The sequence below is a fragment of the Lepisma saccharinum genome, chromosome 1 (assembly GCF_977018435.1).
Source record: "Lepisma saccharinum chromosome 1, izLepSacc3.1, whole genome shotgun sequence".
Taxonomy (NCBI): Eukaryota; Metazoa; Arthropoda; class Insecta; order Zygentoma; family Lepismatidae; genus Lepisma; species Lepisma saccharinum.
In genome coordinates, this window is record NC_139229.1 from 125,293,455 (window position 1) to 125,314,372 (window position 20,918).

Genomic DNA, 20,918 nt, shown 5'->3' on the forward strand with positions numbered 1-20,918 from the left:
TTAATTTAAAAGGCACCAACACTTTCACAGAGGTAAACAATTCGTCTGGATGTTTTGCAGGACGCTGTTGAAAAATATGACATATTTGGTTTTTTGGAGTAGCATCGCAGACCGCAGGACATGACCCTCAAAAAAAGTACTGTCCTGCGAAAGTCAGGACGTCTGGTCACCTTACTCAAGAGCTATGTTGCCACATTAAAAATTTCTGGCCTTGAAAAATATTGGAGGTATTTGGAGACGTGTACATTAAGTTGCAAAGTATGATTTGATTTAACAGATTTAGGGTTCATACACATTTACCAAGAAACGTACAGTGTGGATGGTGGAGGTGGCCATCAAAATTAGTAGAGCACTAAATAAATGGATTTACCGACAATGTGATAACGTGGCATTTTGTGGTTTTAACACATGGTGCGGTTGTCATTACAGAGTGTGGAATTTTCAGTGAAGAACGTGCAAGTGCAAGGTGGCTATATCGTTCACATTGGAACAGTGGAAGGAACTCTGAGAGTAGGTGATGACATGACATTGCACCTGGATGCTTCTCGCAGGAGACTCATCATGAACAACCACACTGGCACTCACGTACTGAACTTTGCTCTTCGTGCTGTGCTTGGAAGGGACTCAGACCAAAAGGGTTCCCTTGTTGCACCTGATAGGCTGAGATTTGATTTTAGTAACAAGGTTAGTAATGTTCTTTCTGCTATCTCAGTTCTTATCTGGTTATTTATTATTAACAAATGAAATTTTTTTGACAAGGAAATTAAAACTAGGCTTAACTGAAGTAAAGCATGTTACTTATGTCTAGAGGCACATATTTTTGGTAAATAAAAAACAAAATTTCGATACAAAAAGTCAATTTTGGGTTCAAAAGCTGTAAATATAATGAAATTTCGCTGTTATAGCAGTGAAAAAGCTGTACCTAGGTATATAAAATGAAATTTTGGTTTTAAAATTGTGAATATAATCCTAAGTTTGATTTAAAAACTGCACTTACTACACAAAATAAACATATCCCTTCTAATAACACATTTATGTCATTACCAGAATATTAAGTTTATTCCTGTATAAAGGGGTCCATTTTTCAGTCTTGAATATTTACAGCAGAATTCATCAATTTTCCATGAATTGCATAACTCGCAGGATAATTCTGACTTCAGAAAGTGTCTTGAGTCTATTTCACATTTTCCAGTTCATTTCGCATTATTTCGTGACAAAACAGGGTAGGAAAATGCACCTCACACCTTTCAGAAACATGAAAAATTAACATTACAATGTGTTATTCCAGTGACGTGCGGTGACGTCGACACTTGGGGTAGCAACCAGTGACATGCTCAAGGGGGGATTGGTGTGACTCATACCCCTCCCCCCTTTAGGGCCCAGTATTCCTAAAAATAGAACGTCAATAACAGGAAAAGATTGCAAAATGATGAATGAGTACTAAAAAAAAGTACACGTAACCCCCACCCACATTTGAAAATAAAAAAGATTTGATTTGACTACTAAGTGAGAGATCCTGGGTTCGAATCTCGGCTTGGCGATGGGTATTCTTTGAGTGTGTCCCTTCATCAATTATATTGTATTATCTTCACGATTAGCCAAAAGTGGCGGAAAAGCGAAGTAAAATAAACCAAATCAAGCAATCAATCAATGATTTGATTTGATTTTTGTTACTTAGCGTCGCTTTTTTCTCACATTTGGTTAATTGCGAAGATGATACGATAAATTAATGAAGGGACAAACACAAAGAACACCCATGCTCAGGTCGGAGTTCGAACCCGGAACTCCTGCTGTCCTAGCATGCTGTGATAACCACTCCCCCACGGTTGGTTGATTTGGTGTTTTAAGTCCACTTTATGCACAGAAACAAAACAGGTAACAAAACACACTTTTTTGTAGTTTCTTCAATAATATTCATTTGGCTTCTTGAGTTCTGAGATACATTTTCCATTTGAAATTATTTCATTATTCACTGTAGAGTACAACACAGGAACAAGAATGCACGCTCATCACGGGTTTGAATCCCAGCCTGGATTGTTCGAGGTCCCTTCGTTAATTTCATCACATCATCCTCATTTTCGCGATAACCAAATGTGGTAGAAAAGCGAAGTAAAATAACCAAACCAACAACAATATGAATGTGCGTTCTCTTGCCCAAATAAATACATCCGTTGGAGGCCAAGAGATTAGTATATTTAAAAAAAAAAACACACTACTAAAACGGGAGCAAGAGAGAGTCTGAGCAAATATTTGTAATTTAATCATTATATATTCCATATTTCAATAAATAAATAAAAAATAAAGAAAGCATAACATTACTGTCTGCACATAACACGTTCCCATTTCATAAATAATAAAACTACATCCCATATTATACATACATATTGTACAACGTGTAAAATGTTGTATAAATACAGAGAACATAAGTACTGCAGAAAATTTTCCCTTGAGTTCTTTAGAGGATTTACAAAGGAATCGAATGGAAACCAATCCCCTATCTGTCCTATAGGAGATAGACTGAGGGACCTGAAAGCACGGGCTTTCAACCATTGCAGCGGGGGCAAGGGAGGTAGAGGCAGAAATCTTCCCTTTTCCTTTGGAAACCTGTTTCTACCTGGAACTGCTAAGGCGGAAGAAGAGTGTGCTAGGCCAGTTTTGTCCGCAGATCACACCGAGGGACGAGAAGCACGTGAAAAAGAAAGTGTCTCCATATGCAACTGTGGCTTTAACAAGACAATAAATATTGTGATTTGAAAATAATTAGAGATGTGAGATTGATTAATCTATCTCTGCTAGACTAGCTACTCCTCAGTGCACGTCACTGGTTATTTCACATTTCGTGTTTTCGTCAAAAACGAAATATGCATCCCTCTACTGTAATATGAAAGAATTTGCCACGTTTCTCTTGAACAGTTATTGTGTATGTGTTGCCCCTGATGTTGGTAACATAGACTCTTCATGGGTCCGCTCTGAAACCATCTCAGGATCATGGAAACTCAAACACAGTAATTTCAGTTCAAATCAGTGTTTTTGTAGGAAAACGGTCGCTTGGCTACTGGAGTCAGAGTAATATTCAGGGTAAATCTGAAATAGAAATAACTTAGCCGGAGAAGGTTTCCAAACTGGAAGTAACCACTCCTAGGTGAACCTAGTTTCCCTCGTGGATTAGCCATGGACCTCCTGGCTTACCAGGGAGTATTTCCCTCAATTATCCTTTATCCTACTTTATCGAAATATCAGAATTTTTATACCTGAGGTTTTACTGTCAAACCCGTTTGATCCCAAAATTATTACATACAAAAATTTCCAAATAACAAGTTCGTAATTAGATGTAAGCAAGCTGCTAACTTTTTTCCACGAAACTTACTTGTCGAGTCATTGATGATGGATGCGGTAAACATGGTTTAAGTAATACCTACATGAAGTTTCATGTTTCCACGTTGCACAATTGGATAGTTTCTTTCAGATATTAATTTCGAAGGATTATTGCCTTAATTCACTAAGGGTACGGCAGCTGGAGCGGAAATTAATCGCGAGGTGGGAAAAAAAGTATCCAATTGTGCAACATGGAAACATGAAACTTTACGTAGGTATTACTTGGAGAGGTTCTATTAATCCCAAGCAGATGGTGGCAGAGACCGAAATTAATAGAACCTCTACAAAGTAAGTTTCATGGAACGAGTTAGTAACTCACTTAGAAAAAGGGGGCGTAACAATATTTAAAGGTTAAAATTTACAAAGCAATACTTGTTGCATGTAGTTTTCTGTGTATGTGAAACATAATCCCTTACACATTGAATCTTAAGATACTTGGACTTAAAAGAGAAGAAATGACAGGGGAATGGAGAAGGTTACATGATATTGAAATGTAAAATTTATATTCATTCCCTGATACAATAAGACTTTAGTGGCATGAAACACGAACAAGAAAAAAAAGAAAAGAATAAGAAGAAGGTACAGTGCCACAATTCACTTCTAAGTTTTTCTTCTCTTATTTTATTTTTCAAGGGTGCTTTATCAGTACAAGATATAAAGAAAACTGAAGACATAGTAGTTGAAGTAATACAAAAGAATGAAAGAGTATATGCCAAGGAATCCTCATTGGCTGTAGCTAAAAGTATTCAAGGCCTTAGGGCAGTGTTTGATGAAACCTACCCAGATCCTGTACGGGTTGTGTCTGTTGGTGTCCCTGTGGAGGAGCTAGAAAATGATCCAACCAGTCCAAGTGGCATGCAGACGTCAGTAGAGTTTTGTGGAGGAACGTAAGTGGTTCTATAGTTTTTTTGTTTGTTTTCTTTTATTTCGATTGAGAATTATGTAGTTACTGAATTTTCATATCCACTCAGTTTAAATCAAGTACTTTGTAAACTGTAAGAGAGAACGTATAGTGGCAGATATTTGTATCTGTTTCTTCCATCTGCTATAAAAATTTGAAACTAAAACACTATATTACCGTATGAATTGATTCACACAGGAGATGTACTATGTAGAAATTTTAGCGAAAAATGCTGGCTCGACCAGGTCTCAAACCTGGGTCTGGTCCTGGTCAAGTCTGCATTTTTCACAAAAAATTTATTCGTAGAACACTATAAATAGACTTGCTCTTAGTTTTGTGCTCTAATGAGTTTTGCAGCCTGACTATGTACTAAGGAATTGACATATTAGATTTAAGGTAGGTAAAACATCATGTAGAATCCAGTATATTTCAAATTACTAAATAAAGTTATGTATAAACTCTCTGTGCACAGTAACAGCTGAATAGCAAATGCACAACTTACAACGATACAATTCTAATATTTTGCAAGTGAAATTCACCACTCTCCATGTCAGAGTTCGGCGTAATGTGCTACAAAACCAGAGGTCCCTGGTTCAAACCCATCCGTTAATCATTCACTCTCAACGTTGCAGATAGACCAAGAGCTAGAAAAGTGACTTACAGTAACTGAAGTAGAATGAGATAGAATAGTTCAGAATTTTAATTTTAGGCAGATTGCATGTAGATGATGCTAAATGTTTTATATCAATTCCAGGCACTTGCAGTACGCAGGGCATATTGGAGATCTTGTAATTGCCAGTGAGGAAGCTATTGCTAAAGGAATTCGAAGAATTGTAGCATTGAGTGGGCCAGAGGCAGTGAAGGTAAGTTTTCTTGTGTTTTACTAAACTTGATTTTCATTCTGTTTGTTACTGCTATATGAGGGTTCCTGGAAAAGTTTCTGCAAAATACCACCAATAGTGGCGCTAGTGATCCGCTATTATAAAAATCGGAAGAATAGACCTTTTTTATATTTAAATTATCTTTGATTGTTTGTTTAAGCCGATTCATTTATTTTTCACAGCAGTTTGAAGTACGGTAGTAGTTTCGTGTGAGAAATGGAAATTTCTCGTTAACACTTTCAGGCAATGATTTTTTATGATTTCAAATGTAGTTTAACACCAAAACAATGCATCGAGCGACTTCATTTGGCTTTTGGGGATGAAGCACCATCCAATAGAACTGTGTACAATTGGTTTTCCGAATTCCAGCATGGTCGCACATTTCTCAGTGATGAATTTCGTGAAGGTTGTCCATCCACGTCTGTTGTTGCCAGTATGTTGATGCTGTGCATGAAATGATTGAGAGAGATCAGCATGTGACATACCATGAGATTCAGGCATCCTTGAACATTGATATGAAAGCAATACATACGATTTTACATGGTCATCTGAACGTACAGAAACTTTCAAGCCGTTCGATCCCACACAACTTGACCGAAGCTCAAAAACAGGCTTGTGTAAATTGGTGTAAAGAAATGCTCAAAGAATTCAACCGAGGCAAGTCAAATTTGGTGTACTACATCGTTACAGGGGACGAAACTTGGATCTATTCATACAAACCCAAAACTAAACAGCAATCCACTGTTTGGATCTTTCAAAGTGAGCCGAAACCAACAAAAGTTGTTCGTTCGAGGAGTGCTGCCAAGCAAATGATTGCTTGTTTCTTCGGTTATATCGGACATGTGGCAACAATAGCTTTAGCAGATCGAAGGACTGTAAATGCTGAGTGGTATACAACAATTTGTTTGCACGAGGTCATCAATGAATTGCGTAAAACAAACCCAAATCGTCGCATTATTCTTCATCATGACAACGCCAGTTCCCACTCAGCACACCAAACTGTTGATTTTTGTCCAGTAAAAATGTCAAATTAATGACTCATTGTCCGTACTCACCTGATTTATCACCTAATGACTTCTTTTTGTTCCCACACATGAAAAATAACATGCGTGGTAAGCGATTTGTGTCACGTGAAGCAGCTGTTGATGCATTCCGAACAGTGGTTTCTGAGGTATCAGCTTCAGAGTGGAAAAAATGCTTTCAAAATTGGTTTGAGCGTATACAAAAGTGTATCGATCTTAAGGGTGAATACTCTGAAAAACAATAAAGCCATTCCCAGAATTTCACATGTCTTTTTTCATATTGATTGCAGAAACTTTTCCAGCAGTCCTCGTATTTTGATTTTTGCATTAGTGTTACAAGTTACGGCAATATTTGAAAACATTTGTGGATTTGTAGAAAAATTTTCACCCTTAGAGCTCGAGGCCTTGATATTTGAATGTTATTATTTCTTTTATATTTTTGGGTCAAAATGTGCAATACAAAAATATTCATTCCATGTGTCTGGTAAACCTCTCATTGAGTGCATAAGTTTAGTAACACATTCATGCATTTGTGAAAAAATGAAAAAATGACAATGAACAAATGGCATAGTGGTTCGGATTTTACTTTAACCGTAGGCAGTTCTGATTAGCCTATTTGAGCATAAAGTGGGCTTAAAACCTAGCAACAATGAACAAGAGTAATTAACCAAAATGACAATTAAGAATTTATTAAATGATCATATATTCTATGTGATCAAAAGTATCTGGACACACCACGAAACTTGTTTTTATCATAGAGAGTGACACAGTACTGCCATCTACTGCGTGGAACACCATAACTGTTTGGCGCTAGGTGCGGCAACTTGGTTAGCATGGTCGAGCCGCTGCCCATAAGCCAAACATCACACAGGCAAAGGCAAACGCTTCCTCGCGTGGTGCAAGGAGCGTCAAAACTGGACCATAGGACAGTGGAAAACCTTTGTGTGGAGTGATGAATCATGGTACACAATGTGGCGATCCGATGGTAGGAGGTGGTGTAAGCCTTGTGTAGTGATGCCTGGTGAACGACATCTACCAGCCTATATAGTGTCTCCAGTGAAATTTGGGGGTGGTGGGGTTACAGTGTGGTCATGTTTCTCCTGGAGGGGACGGCCCCCTTGTTGCTTTACATGGCAATGTCACTGCACAAGCTTACGTTGACACTTGAATCGCTTTCATGCTGCCTATCGTCGAAGACCAGTTCAGGGATGACCATTGTGTCTTTCAACATGACCGAGCACCCATCCATACTGGGGGAGTGGTTTGAGGACAACAACGTCCCACTAATGGACTGGCCTATGCAGAGTCCTGATTTGAATCCCAAAGAACATCTTTGGGTTTTGGAACGCCGACTTTGAGCTAGACTACACCGACCCACATCAATACCTCTTCTCATTTCGGAGAGTATATTCAGGTAGATAAAGATGTCCAAGTATATCTCTACAAGCATAGTTTAAATATAAAAGAATAATGTGAATTACAGGACTCAAACTGTGATCTTCTGTGATTTGTTTAAGAATTATTATTGGGTAAGAGCACTGTGGATGTTATAATTATTATTGATCTGAAGAAAGTTCTATGCGTTATGGTGATTAAAATATGTGTTGCTTGTTATTTCATAGTTTGATGCTTCATGATTTGTATACAGTGTGTCCCAAAATATTGTTTACACTCTTTGAACGTTATTAGCAGAACACTAATAACAGCAAGTATGAACTTGTTTTGATGTCGCATACCTTAAAGTTATGCAATGCTGTAGAACAGATCAACAGATCGAAAAGAAGCAAGATATGGTTTCCACGGGAAGGGAAGCACAGGTAGTTTCAATCAAATGTCACATGTCATCCAGTGTCTAGCTTACACATCATTTGCCACTGTTCCCCACAGATAGAAATCTAACAGTGTTGAATAGGGAGATCTGGGTGGATATTCGACACAAGTTGCTCGAAAGAAAAATTTCTCACTTTTGCCATCTTGTGTACATGAATGCCTACCGCCTGGCATACTGTACAAAACTAAAAACAACATAATGCCTACACACGCTCACACACACTCAAAATAGACATTCCAGCTTCAAATACAAAAAGTTCAGTCAAGTTATCTTTAATAGTTTCTCTGTTATTAATGTTCAAAGAGTGTAAACACTATTTTGGGAGACACTGTATGTAAGGTGATTTCAGAGCTCATTCAGTTAAATATGTAACATCTTATGTTAACAGGCTCGAAAGAAGACAGAACCATTTGAAAAGGAACTTAATAGGCTGCAGACAATTTTGAATAGTGAAGACAGATCAGTTAGTTCAAAGGAGCTCGTTAAGAAGATCGTGGAATTAACTGAAAATGTCTCGCATGCCTGCATACCCTATTGGAAAAAGGTATGTGCTCTGTGTAAGTTAGGGTCAAGTCAGTTATCTGATATTATTATAATAGGTTCAGCTCAGATTATGAATAATGCAAAATTTTCATTAATTCTGCACTGCAAATGTGTAGTAAAAGTGCTCATTAAATTACAGCTATTTTATCATTTAGATTATTTCACTAGTGGGCCTATGAATATATCTTGATTTGATGTCATTCTGAACTAATTCTTATACTGCCAATATCCAAATACAGTAGCATTTTAAAATACAGTGGGCTGACTCTTTTTAATTTGAACTCCAAGCGGACAGAAGAAAATTGTGAATTATTCAAAATTCGAATTCACAAAAACATGAATCGTTTAAGATAATTTTGAGGGGAATAAACTTCTGTCTGAATTACCAGGTAATTTGAATTATCAAAGTTCAAATTAAAAAGAGTCCACTGTATTACAACTGTCAAAATCATAGCTAAACCAGGGAATGAACCCAAGTCTTTGGCATTCAGTGCTGTATGATCAGTTACCAAGGCAACCTGTGATCTCTCCACAAGTCCCACAAATGTGGGTCCTGAATGATGTGTATATTTACTGTTGACCTGAAATGTTCACTTCCTTGAGTATGTAATTAATAGGGAATGGATTTTAAGGTGCAAAATTATGGTTGGGAATGGTATGAAAAGGTTCTGAAAATGTTTTGAAAAAGGCGCTGATAAAATACCTTTATTCAATGCTTTCTTTTTCTGCACCTTCTGTATATAATGCACGCAGGCCGCATAGAGAAGTGTGGTTCTGCCGAATAGGTTTTGTTGAATTTTTTGTTCTCTCACAGGTTTTGCTGCATTATCTTGGAACTATTGGGGCTGCAATGATTATATTATTCTATTTTACAAAATAGCACTACAAAATGAGACTATAGGATTTTATATAGCTGCTCAAGAAGAGTGAAAATAATTTACTTTTCTGTCCAATTTTTTAACAAAACATGAAATGAAAAAGGTGCTGAAGCATTAAGATATAAACTCTCACAAAAAGGTGCAACAAAGTGTGTTCATTTTACTTGATTTCATGTCCTAAAATACATAACTCAAACGATTTGTATGAAAACAACTATATTTTTGGAAAGGTGCTGCGCCTTAAAGTCCGTTGCTTAGTAATTAACACATTCGAGTCTGGCCTCATAATACAGCATTTTTACCTCTGGACTGTGGTTTTTCGTTGTTTTTCAAAAAATCATAGAAAAAATATTTTTAATTTGTTTTTATCTACCACACATTTCTTAAATCTACAAAACTTCCTCAAATTTTATTTCCATTTTCAGACATTTTTGAATATTTTTTTCAGCAATGTTTTGTGAAGTAAAAAAAAGTACAACATTGTAACAAATGTTAATATGGAGATATTTTAAGTTTGTAATCTGGAAATTTCAATAATTAACAACATAAACTATCAATACATCTTTTGAATCTTGTACAAGAATACTTCTTATGTGCACATAACAAAAAATAATTACAAATTACAGGTAATTAGCTTTTGTATGAAAAAGTGGCTGCAGGACAGGACCAGACGATGTATCAGTTGGTTCTGCATCATCTGTAAAAATTAAACAAATAAACTAAATAAATAAAACTAAAAATACATCAGTGCATGTAGGAGAATCAAGCAAGAGGCAAGATGAATAGACCCAAAAAAATTACCTCTTCTCACTTCATTCATAAAATACTAGAGTTTGCAACACTGTTTATATTGTCGACAATAATTATTACGAAAATAACCTGCCTTCCAAATCTTCAAATTCAGCTGCATCATCAAAATCGTCGCAAACTCTGAGGCGGAATTTCCGCTATGCAGTCTGGATCTAACGACCCCATTCTCATTCTAAACAATGCAACCTACATCAACCCGAACACAAACAGTCCCAGGTGTGAGATAAAAATAGGACATGAGTCACCTAGCGGTCCGATTTCAACAGAGCCGCTTAAATGAACAAGCACATGAGACGAAGTACATAGCAGTACATAGCCCATAGTTAACGATGAAGATTGATGATTTTGAGTGAGTGGAGTGAGCAAGCAAGAGAGAGAGGGAGAGAGAGAGAGAGAAAGAGAGATATGAACCAATATAAATCCTTTACTGATACAGATAATCCACCAACCCAATATAAAATTGCAATTCTACCATGAAGAACATGAATAGTTTATAAACTTCCTTAAATATTTGTAATCAGGTGAATGCAGTGAGTTTTGCCTTTGAATAGAAACAATGTATTACATTGTATGTTGACATGTCCTTCCGGGGACTCCTTGTGGTTGCACAGAGATCAAAGGCAAGTTTATTTTCCCATTACAGACTTATGAACAGTTTCTTTTTAGTTGGGAGAAGTTTGGCCTTGCGGATTGTGATTGTGCCGTATCTGTGTGTGTTTAACACGAACACACAACTCAATGTAAGAAATTTGCCATGATGTGTTGTGTTCACCATGGAATTGTGTGTGTTTTTCGGTGGGAATGAAAGGACATTTCCCCGTGATAATTTATGCTATTGTTTTTGTGTAATTTACATTTCATTTGTGCTACAGATTTAAATTTATTTCTATATTTTATTTACTTTCAAAATCTTTGAGTGACGTCAGACTGTTGAAGCACACAGTCCCATCTTGTATATATTAATCTTGTTGCTGATGTCACGTTATTATTTTTCATAGTTTTCTGCTAAAGTTTTGAGTTATTTACAGAATGTTTTAATTGCAAAATGCACTCTATAATTTTGTGCATTTTCTTATTATGTATTAATGTTTTTACATGCTTTTGCGTAAATAATTTCAATTCTGATACTAGTTGTTCGTGGTGACAAAAAGAGTATAAATACAAGCCAGTCGGCCCAGATTCTGAACCATTTTTTATTTGCTCTTTGAAGTGTATAGATGTCTAATGTGCTTTGTTTAGATTCTCCTTGGTTCTCGTTGGGGGTGTGGTTTGTGTGGGGGACCTGTGTAGGGTGCATGCAATACACCTTACGGCCCTCTTGCTCATTTTCGCCCTGGTACTTGTTGAGGAGTTAGTAGTTTTGCTTATTTGCCAGTTTGTGTGATTATTTGCATGTTGAGTTTTGTTATGTGCATGGTCCCAAGATTCCTTGGTGCTAGTTGGGGTGAGGTTCGTGTGGAGGACTAGTGTGGGGTGCAATACACCCTAGGGTCGTCTCGTTTGTACACAATTCGTTTTCGCCCTGGCACTTGTTGAGGGTCTCTGTGCAGACAAGTTTCTTTTATTATTGCTGGGTTTGAAACCCTAAACCCTTGTTGAGACCGCCATCTCGGGGTTTAAGGCTGCTGTCTCGGGGTGTGATATTGTCTACATGTTTTTTTTTTCTTTTTGTCATTGTGCATCTATTTTGACTGACAACCAGTTTGAGTTGATATCATTTTGCCCTTGTACATTTATGTACATATTTTTTTTAACTGCATAATCAAAATATATAGATTCTTATTCTATATGTTAATAAGTTCTGAGTTTTGTTTCGACTGCAAATCTTAATGTTTTCCCGTGCACTGAAAGGTGGCATGTGTATACCATTATAGAGTCTCATGTTGTTCATGCATTAATGTATTGATAGCATTATTATTGCTACTATTATCCTATTGTTGAACCTGGCACGACCGTGTCAATGTTGACTTCCGCAAGATCCTCACAAAGCTCAACAATCTCATGCCAGGGACCTGACCAGCCAGTCTGGTGGTTAACCAGCATACAGGCAATCAGTCCACAAGAATTTCCTTTACCACCGACAGAATTGTTTTGTTGGTGCACGTTCGGTACAATCCAAGGTGGAAGAGGAAAAAAAAAAACACTTTCTGCATTGGAGATGACAATGCACTACGTAGAACAGCCAGAGGCAACACCTAGTGACAGTGTGTGATTCAGACAATGGTGTTGTATTTCAGCAAGGAGCATTTGACCATAAGTTCAATATTATGTAACTATTGTTTCTTAACATCACTGTTACTACTGTACTGAGCAATGTAAGTGCAATATTCATAGCAATACTGTATAGCCCATTTTTCACATACTGTAGTTTTTTTGTTACTTTTTTCTGTTGCCTCATCTGATTTTCCCTTGGCCAGAGTTTTTTTTTTTTTTTTGTAATTTGAGGTAGTCTCGGTCCTGTCTACTTCGAATTATCAGGACTCTTATTTTGTGTGTGCTTCAATGTGCTATTTTGCCATGAGTATCTTTTTCTTTTAGGAAGAGATAAGGACTTCCTTAAAAAATCTGAAGAAGAAGTTGGATGACAAAGATCGTGCCAGGAAAGCAGCAGTGCTGTCACTTGTGGCTGAGGAAGCCAAAGCTCTTGTTGAAGCAAATATGAATGCAAAAGTACTGGTGCATGAATTTGAAGCTTATTCCAACACTAAAGTAAGTCCAAATAATTTAGGTAAATAGTGTATTGTGTACATGAAATTCACACAAAATGTTAAAACTGAATTAAATAGAATTGACTAGCAGTAAGGACAATTAGAGATAATTAATAAATATTTTTCTTCACTTCCAATATTATAAATACGTAATTTATAACACATGCCTAAACCACAAGACATACAATAGAAATCTAACCGTGAAATTTATCAGTAAATATATAACAGTCGTGTGGTAACAAATATTAACATAGATATAGTGTATTCAAAAATAAATTTTCACTTGCCAATCTAAGCAATTCAAAACTTGTAAACAAGATTTCCTCTTGTCTACCAGAACGAGTCTTGATACTCAAATATATAACCCAATTATGTTTATACTTATTGTAACATAAGGTAAGGTAAAATTTAAAGTTCCCCATGCATATAGCATCGTGCTATGAAAGCACATGTAGGGGATATGGGGGAAGGGCCTCACACATTCTCGATCGTGGCCATTTTGGAGGTGATGTGATCAGCGCCATGCCCTGGTCACTTTTGTCCCCCCCCCCTGCCCCCAGGTTCCCATTGATTTGAGGCTGGGTGAGCCCCAGAGCTGCTTTATGAGGGGACAAGGCCAGAAAAATTCCAACCTTAGATCACTCACCCTGGGAATTGAACCCAGGTCTCCCACGTGGCAGTCACATGACCTACCGACTAGACCACCATGGCTTGTTTGTAACGTGTAATAACATATAAAGTGATAATAATTTTTCTATCAGTGTGGTGCTCATAAATATTTAGTGATTAAAAATGTATTTCCGACATGACAATTTCTTGTGCCAGATGACGTACATAGTTTGGTTTTGAAGCATCAAAATTATTCTTTGGAACAACATTTTCTTATCATTTTTGTTTTGGGCCTCCCTGATGGCATAGTAATAACAACATAACTGTGGCAAGTTTTCTTGTACTGCAACCAAGTGTTTACTACTTAAAATATAACTCATTTAAATGTATGGTTGATTGTAATTTCAATCCTTATGATTGTAGGCATTAGATGCTGCTCTGAAGCAAGTGAAAGCTCTCTCGCCAGAAACATCAGCTCTCTTTTTTACTGTGGATAGGGACACTGAGAAGATATTCTGCCTGAGTTCTGCTTCAAAGGTATGTATTATTTCACGTTGTTATTTACTTAAAATTGGAAGTAGAAAAAGTAAATCAGATATGTACACACACTCATACACACTTAATTATTATTATTGTCCATACTATCACTTTAAACATTGTTACTAATACGAGGGCAAATCGAAAAGTCTTTGCACGTAACTTTTTTCTAGCTTGTTATAAGTGTTATTACGAAAGCAAGATATACGAACGATGCAGTAGGCTTTTCTTGGAACGGCTCTATTGTAACTTCCGATTTCTTCCACGGCACGGCGCTGTTAACAGTTGGCAAAGAAGGCCAGAGTGCTCAGGAAGTCCACGCCATATGAGCAGCGAAGTGTTTATTGTAGCGAAGTTATTATGGTGCAAAGGACAAACAGCCACAGATATCCACAATGAAATGGAGCCAGTGTATGGGAACAAGTGTACAGAAGTTATTAACCGACAACCATTGACCATAGGAAATGCCAAGTTCAGTGGCAATGTCCTTCAGATGAACACGTCGATCAGCTTTCAACATTTCATCAACATGGGTAATGTTGTCTGGTGTCAGTGAGGAACGAGGTCGGCCCGATCGCTCATTGTCCTCCACATTTTCCCGTCCATTTTCAAACTCCTTGCACGACCACTGCACTAATAAACACTTGTCCCCATACACTGGCTCCATTTCCCTGTGGATATCTGTGGCTGTTCGTCCTTTGCACCATAATAAACGAATAATACTTCGCTGCTCATACGGCATGGACTTGCTGAGCACTCCGGCCATCTTTGCCAACTGATAACAGCACCGTACCGTGGAAGAAATCGGAAGTTACAATAGGGCCGTTCCAAGAAAAGCCTACTGCATCGCTCATATATCTCGCTTTTGTAATAACACTTATAAAAAGCTAGGAAAAAATTAGGCGCAAAGACTTTTCAATTTGCCCTCGTAATACTATGTGACATAACTTATGCGGAAACTGCAATTTCAGTGAATCTAAAGTTTACCTTCGTCAGGAGTAATTTATGTGCATGACTAGAGAAATTAATAAAACCACATATGGTATGTTGCATTACATTGGACTTTGACTGTACCTGTTTTGAATTCCAACATTTCAGAGGTTGCATGGGAAGTAACTAAGCTTCTGTTCCACCTTTCCTATATGTTAGCATAACAACTTAAGTTACTGTAAACAAAATAAATCACCTGTCCGAATGTTAGTGATAATGCAATCTTAGCTATGACAGATCTGTGATTTTGCTGCAAATCAAATGTGCTAACTCTTGACACAGTGGAGTAGTTGGTTAGGGTATCAGATTTGCAGTAAAATCAGGTCATTATAGTAGGTTCAATTCCCACCACCAGCAAAAAGAAATCTATACATCGAGATGAGAGTAAATGTGCCCTCTCAAAACCTTATACAATATGAAGTAGATAAAAATATAATGTCCAATTAAGATTGAATGATGATAAAAGTAGAATAGGTTAAAAAATGTGAAAAAGGTGTACTTGCAAGTGGTTGATTTCCAGATCTTCCTTCCAAAGTTTCAGAACAGTTTCTGGTTCTTCAGGGATGTCCAGATTTTCTACTGACAAGGCCCCATGTGTGTGACAGCATGATTATTATGAATGCCAGCTTGATCCTGATTATTATTTTTACCCAATTTCAACATTTTAAATTTAATGTGTCTAAATCTTGGAAGAAAGATCCAGAAACTGTTTCCAAACTTTGAAAGAAAGATCTGGAATTCAACCACTAAAGGTTAATAATAATTTGCTATCGTACAAAATCTAAGTTTTAGTGGGTCGTAGATAGGCTAATCCAGCCTCGAGCACTCGCTAAGCGCTCGTTTGTACCATTAAAAGAGTCAAGCCCCTGAGAAATAAGAACACACGTAAACTTTAGAGTTTAACACTTCGACGACTGACTGATCTGGCAGGGTAATGAGAATGTAAGAATGGGGGATAAAGGAACGTTCATTACCTCTTGTTTCCTGTAGCTTGAAGATCTCGTAGAATCTGTAGATCCTGTTATGACGACTGACGACACGGTCCTGAAATACAACTTTGCTAGTGCTTGCTCCCCGCGGTAATACTTTACGTAACGATCGTACTTAGCCCGTAACTGGGGAAGACAAGAACTGTTCTCGCGATATATTTTGAATAACAACTGAGGAGAGAAATATTCTTTCAAGCTACTTATATGAAATTCGAACTTTCGATCGTTGACAGACCGCATCTCTTAGCGTAAAGCTGAGTTTGCATTATCTTTCCTGCGATTCCGAAAGAATTCGTATCAGCGGATTTTACATCCGCTGAAGATCACAGGTGTCATTTGCTTGAAGAAAGCTCTTTCCAGCTTCTTTCATACTCTGGCCCTTTTTAAAAAGTGATTAGACTATCGAGCTATGGCACACGAGGCCCCGGGTTCGAGTCATGTCTTCGGCATGATACGCTATGGAAACTGTCAACACAGACACTTCTGGGTTGTTACAATCCCATTGACTTTCATCATTTATGTATTTAAGAACACAACAAGCAGATGCTCAATCACAATGTTCTGTAAACTATGGAGTCGTCATAGTCAAAAGTGTCCATGACCATCCATGTGCTGTACTGTATATGTGTTGTCTAATTTCAAATACCTGATGCCCCAGTAAACTAGCAAGCATGTTTGTGTATACACACATAAGAGTGTAACACATACAGGGTGATTCAAAAGTCCCTTGATATTTTAATCAAAAATAATTTTATTGACAAAATTGACATTACTGCTGAAAAGTACTCTAGAATAAAAAAAACTCAAAACATTTGAACATGGTGGCCCTGTAAGTGTAGGCATAGAACCCCCTCTCTTGCATAGACCGGAACATATACTTCAACATAGCTGGGGTGATCTACCCTGTTGCTGCAGCTATTTGATGTGTCAGTTGCTCTATGGTGTTGATCTTGACTGGGTACACCCTAGACTTAATGAAACCCCTGACAAAAAAAGTCTAGGGGAGTCAGGTCTCAGAGCGAGCTGCCCAAAGTCTTGGTGCCCACGGCTGAAATGGGGTGGTGCATCATCTTGCTGGAAAACAACAGTGCTTTTTTATCCCATCGTGAAAACAATTCATTAGTGATATAAGGAAAATGTCAAGAGACTTTTAAATCACCCTGTATATGTCAAGACGTTTAAGCTGCAAAGTACAATAACCTTAGACAACGAAGCAAAACAACATCAGTTTGAATGCATATTTGATGAATACATGTTGATTTCTTAAGATTTCATGAACACTAGCAAGAAGGCATGTGAGAATTTTTTGTATTGGGATTATAGGAAGGTAACATATGGAAACAAAACATCAAGGTTTCATTATATTTAAAACTAATTTGTTCTTTCTTCCAGAATGCTGTAAATGTGGGATTGCGTGCCGATGAATGGGTGAAGCACATATCTACTTTGATGGGAGGAAAAGGTGGTGGCAAAGCAGAATCAGCCCAGGCTTCAGGGACCAATATTGGACGAGTGAAGGATATTATGACAGAAGCTATTTCATTCGCTAACTCAAAACTTGGTATTCAAGCAACAGCAAGTGCCCCAGCACCCAAACAGTCGGAAGCACGGGGCAGTTCTCATATTCTGTACACATATGAAGGTAGCATCCAAGGATACAAGGCACAAATTGCTGCTCAGTACTCCAAAACACAGCTGGCCGTACATCACATAGTAGGGGATATGAATAAATCTGAAGAATACCGGAAGAGATTTCCATTAGGGCAAGTCCCAGCCTTTTCTGGCCCAGACGGAATAACGTTATTTGACAGCAATGCCATCGCATCTTACTTAGCACCTAAGAAACTGAAAGGACTCTCAGAATTGTCTGAATCGCAGGTTTTGCAATGGTTGTTTTATGCAGATTTCCATATCACACCATCAGTTTCGAATTGGGTATATTCTGGTCTAGGCATTCAGAAGCTAAGCACAGACTCTGTTTCACGTGCCAAGCAAGAAGTACACAAGATTCTTTCGTACTTGAACACTTACTTGTTGCCAAGGACTTACCTAGTTGGGGAATTCATTTCTTTGGCTGACATATCAGTATTCTGCTGCTTGTTGCCACTGTATAAATTTGTTCTGGATCCCGTAGCAAGGAAGCCTTATCAGAATGCCAATAGGTGGTTCATTACTATATTAAACCAGCCGGAGGTTGCTTCAGTTGTCGGCACATTTGATTTGTGTAGCAAAGAAGTTGAACAACGACCAAGTAAGCCAGAGAAAGGAAGCAAGAAGAAAGACCATCCATCGAAGAAAGAACCAAAGGCTCCAAAGGAAAAGAAACCTGAAGATGACTCTGTGAATGGGCTCGAAGAAGAAGAGTCGAAACCAAAAGAAAAGGATCCGTTTGCCTCTCTACCAAAAGGAAGTTTTGATATTGATGCTTTCAAAAGATGCTATTCAAATGAAGACGAATCGAAATCCATTCCTTACTTCTGGCAGAACTTTGATCCGGAAACTTGGTCCATTTGGCATGCAGAGTACAAGTATCCGAAAGAGCTCTTGCAGGTATTCATGAGTTGCAATCTCATAACCGGGATGTTCCAGAGGCTTGACAAACTTCGTAAGCATGCATTTGCCTCCATGTGTCTATTTGGCAGTTCAAACAACAGCACGATATCTGGCATTTGGGTGTGGAGAGGACACGACCTAGCATTTGAGCTAAGTCCAGACTGCCAGATTGATTATGAGTCTTACTCGTGGAAGAAACTAGACCCTACCAGTGAAGAAACGAAATGTCTAGTTCAGCAATACTTCTCATGGGCAGGGACTGACAAAGGAGGCAGGCCTTTTAATCAAGGAAAGATATTTAAGTAAACTGGGCAACGTTTAATTTGGAGAGTTTTATTTATTTGGTACTGGCAATGAAAGAAAAGGCAGGAAATATTATGTTATTGGGGAGTTTCAATTCCATTTCAAATGAGTTGTGATGTAAAAGAAAGTCTCAGAATGGTAATTACTAGGTTGTAATTACTCCATAGCTGCCAATTTATTTTAGTGTTTACAGTCATGAGGTACATGCCACAGCACACTTAGTTTTTCATTATCCTATTGCAATTTGTTCATCCTGTTCTGTCTCCTTAAGAATCAACTATGTCAATGGCATTCTAGTTAATGAATTGTTTCCAGTTCAGTTGGAATGTAGTGGAAAACACATTCATACAATTGCAAGAAAATTTGCATTGTTCTTCATACAGAGGGAAAGAATGAAACTCACATACACAATACACAGCAGCAGTTACAGCACAGTCATCCTCTATTAGGGAATCTTTCTTGCGAATTGGATTTATTTCTCTCTGTGGAATTAGTTTATTTTGCTTTTGTGCATTCACATTCATTGTGAATGTTATCCCCTTCATTTAGGAAGGACTCATTTCTTGATTTTAATTGCATCTTTTTTCTCTTGGTAGTAGTGTATTGTGCTTCCCAAAATAAATGTCAGGTGAAATTCTACTGAAAACCCAGGCCTAGAACATAGATGGTTAAAGAACAATAACATATAGTGTAAAGTGAAATCACATTAAAAAAAAAAAAAGTATAAGTAAACTTACTTTAACTTGTACATGCTTTTTTGACCATTTTATTTTCCCAGACTAGATAGAATTACATCTTTGAATGAGTTTTCTTGTTAAAATATGGGAAAATCACACTGCCTACATTTAGATGGATTTGGTTTGTGCATAACCCAGTTGTGAAGGTTTATTTCGAGAGAATACAAGATTTTTTTGTGGAACCTTTGTCTTTTATTTACTGCATGCATTGTACTTCAGAGCCTTTGTTATTAATTGTGCATGTATTGACACCATATAAGGCAACTACTTTCGTGGAAGTGAAGTCTAAGGGAGCTTTCACATTGACGTGACGTGAGTGGAATGAAAGTTCCCTAAGAAATAAATGTAATCTTTTGCACCAGATCAGTGAGAGTGCTATGTCTTGTTGCTTGGGTACCACTTGAACTGAGCAATTTTTTTTTTTCAATAACATGCCTCGTACATATTATTATTATTATTTTTTTTTAACAGACTGGAGGTAAAATGCCTGTTCAGTGTGTGCAGCTTGTGGTAAAGTGGTACTTGGATGGGAAAATCTCTCTAAGATATCTACAATTTTCAGTAGAGATGGGCCGATACCATAACTGATATTCTACTGATCTGAAATTCCAAATGGTCCTTAAAGAACCTGAATAGTTCATTGACGACCTTAACCTTTTGCCGCCCAAGGCCTTTTTCACAAGTAAGCCTTTATTGCCTGAGCCGATTTTGAGTAAAATGCAGAGTTTCAATTAAATGAGTGTAGATCGGAGGCTAATTGCCCTAGAGAGATGAGTGATATACCGTTGTAAGCGGAATGAACCAGAGATTCAGACTATATGAAATTTTTGAAAATTCGGCATATATGTGGTGGGGGGAGGGGGGCTAACTCAAAATTCCAAAATTTCGGGAAAAAAAATTTGGTTCCCCCACCCTCCCACAAGAATAAAGTACATGACAGTGTCGACATGGAAATGATCGCTGACATGTAAGGAACACAAAAATATTTGCATTATTATCATATGACCAATGTAACGTGAGTTGTACCCCCAAAAGGAATGGTCGGCACGCCACTGATTGAAGCTTCAAAATGCAGCGGTACCTTGAAATGACTATAGCTCAGAAACTAAATGCCCTAGAGATATGAAAGATATACCGTTGCACGCAGAATGAATCACAGATTTAGACTATATATAATTTATGCACATTCGGTGTATATATGGAGGGGGAAAGGGGGAAATCCCCTCAAAAACACTTTTCTTAAAAAAAAAT

The 20,918-nt window shown here is 37.6% G+C and overlaps 1 protein-coding gene across 3 annotated transcripts in view; it reads left to right on the top strand.

Moving 5' to 3' along the window:
* The window catches only part of AlaRS (alanine--tRNA ligase, cytoplasmic), a 115,558-nt gene extending 95,709 nt beyond the window's left edge, over positions 1–19,849 (top strand). For all 3 annotated transcript variants that reach the window (XM_083138334.1, XM_083138331.1, XM_083138340.1), the window contains exons 13-19: positions 430–684; positions 4,009–4,262; positions 5,031–5,139; positions 8,399–8,554; positions 12,780–12,950; positions 13,982–14,095; positions 17,467–19,849. In XM_083138334.1, coding sequence (XP_082994460.1) covers positions 430–684; positions 4,009–4,262; positions 5,031–5,139; positions 8,399–8,554; positions 12,780–12,950; positions 13,982–14,095; positions 17,467–18,933 — 2,526 coding nt within the window. In that variant the 3' untranslated portion in view covers positions 18,934–19,849. The remainder of the gene's footprint in view (positions 1–429; positions 685–4,008; positions 4,263–5,030; positions 5,140–8,398; positions 8,555–12,779; positions 12,951–13,981; positions 14,096–17,466) is intronic.
* Positions 19,850–20,918: the final 1,069 nt, after the last annotated feature.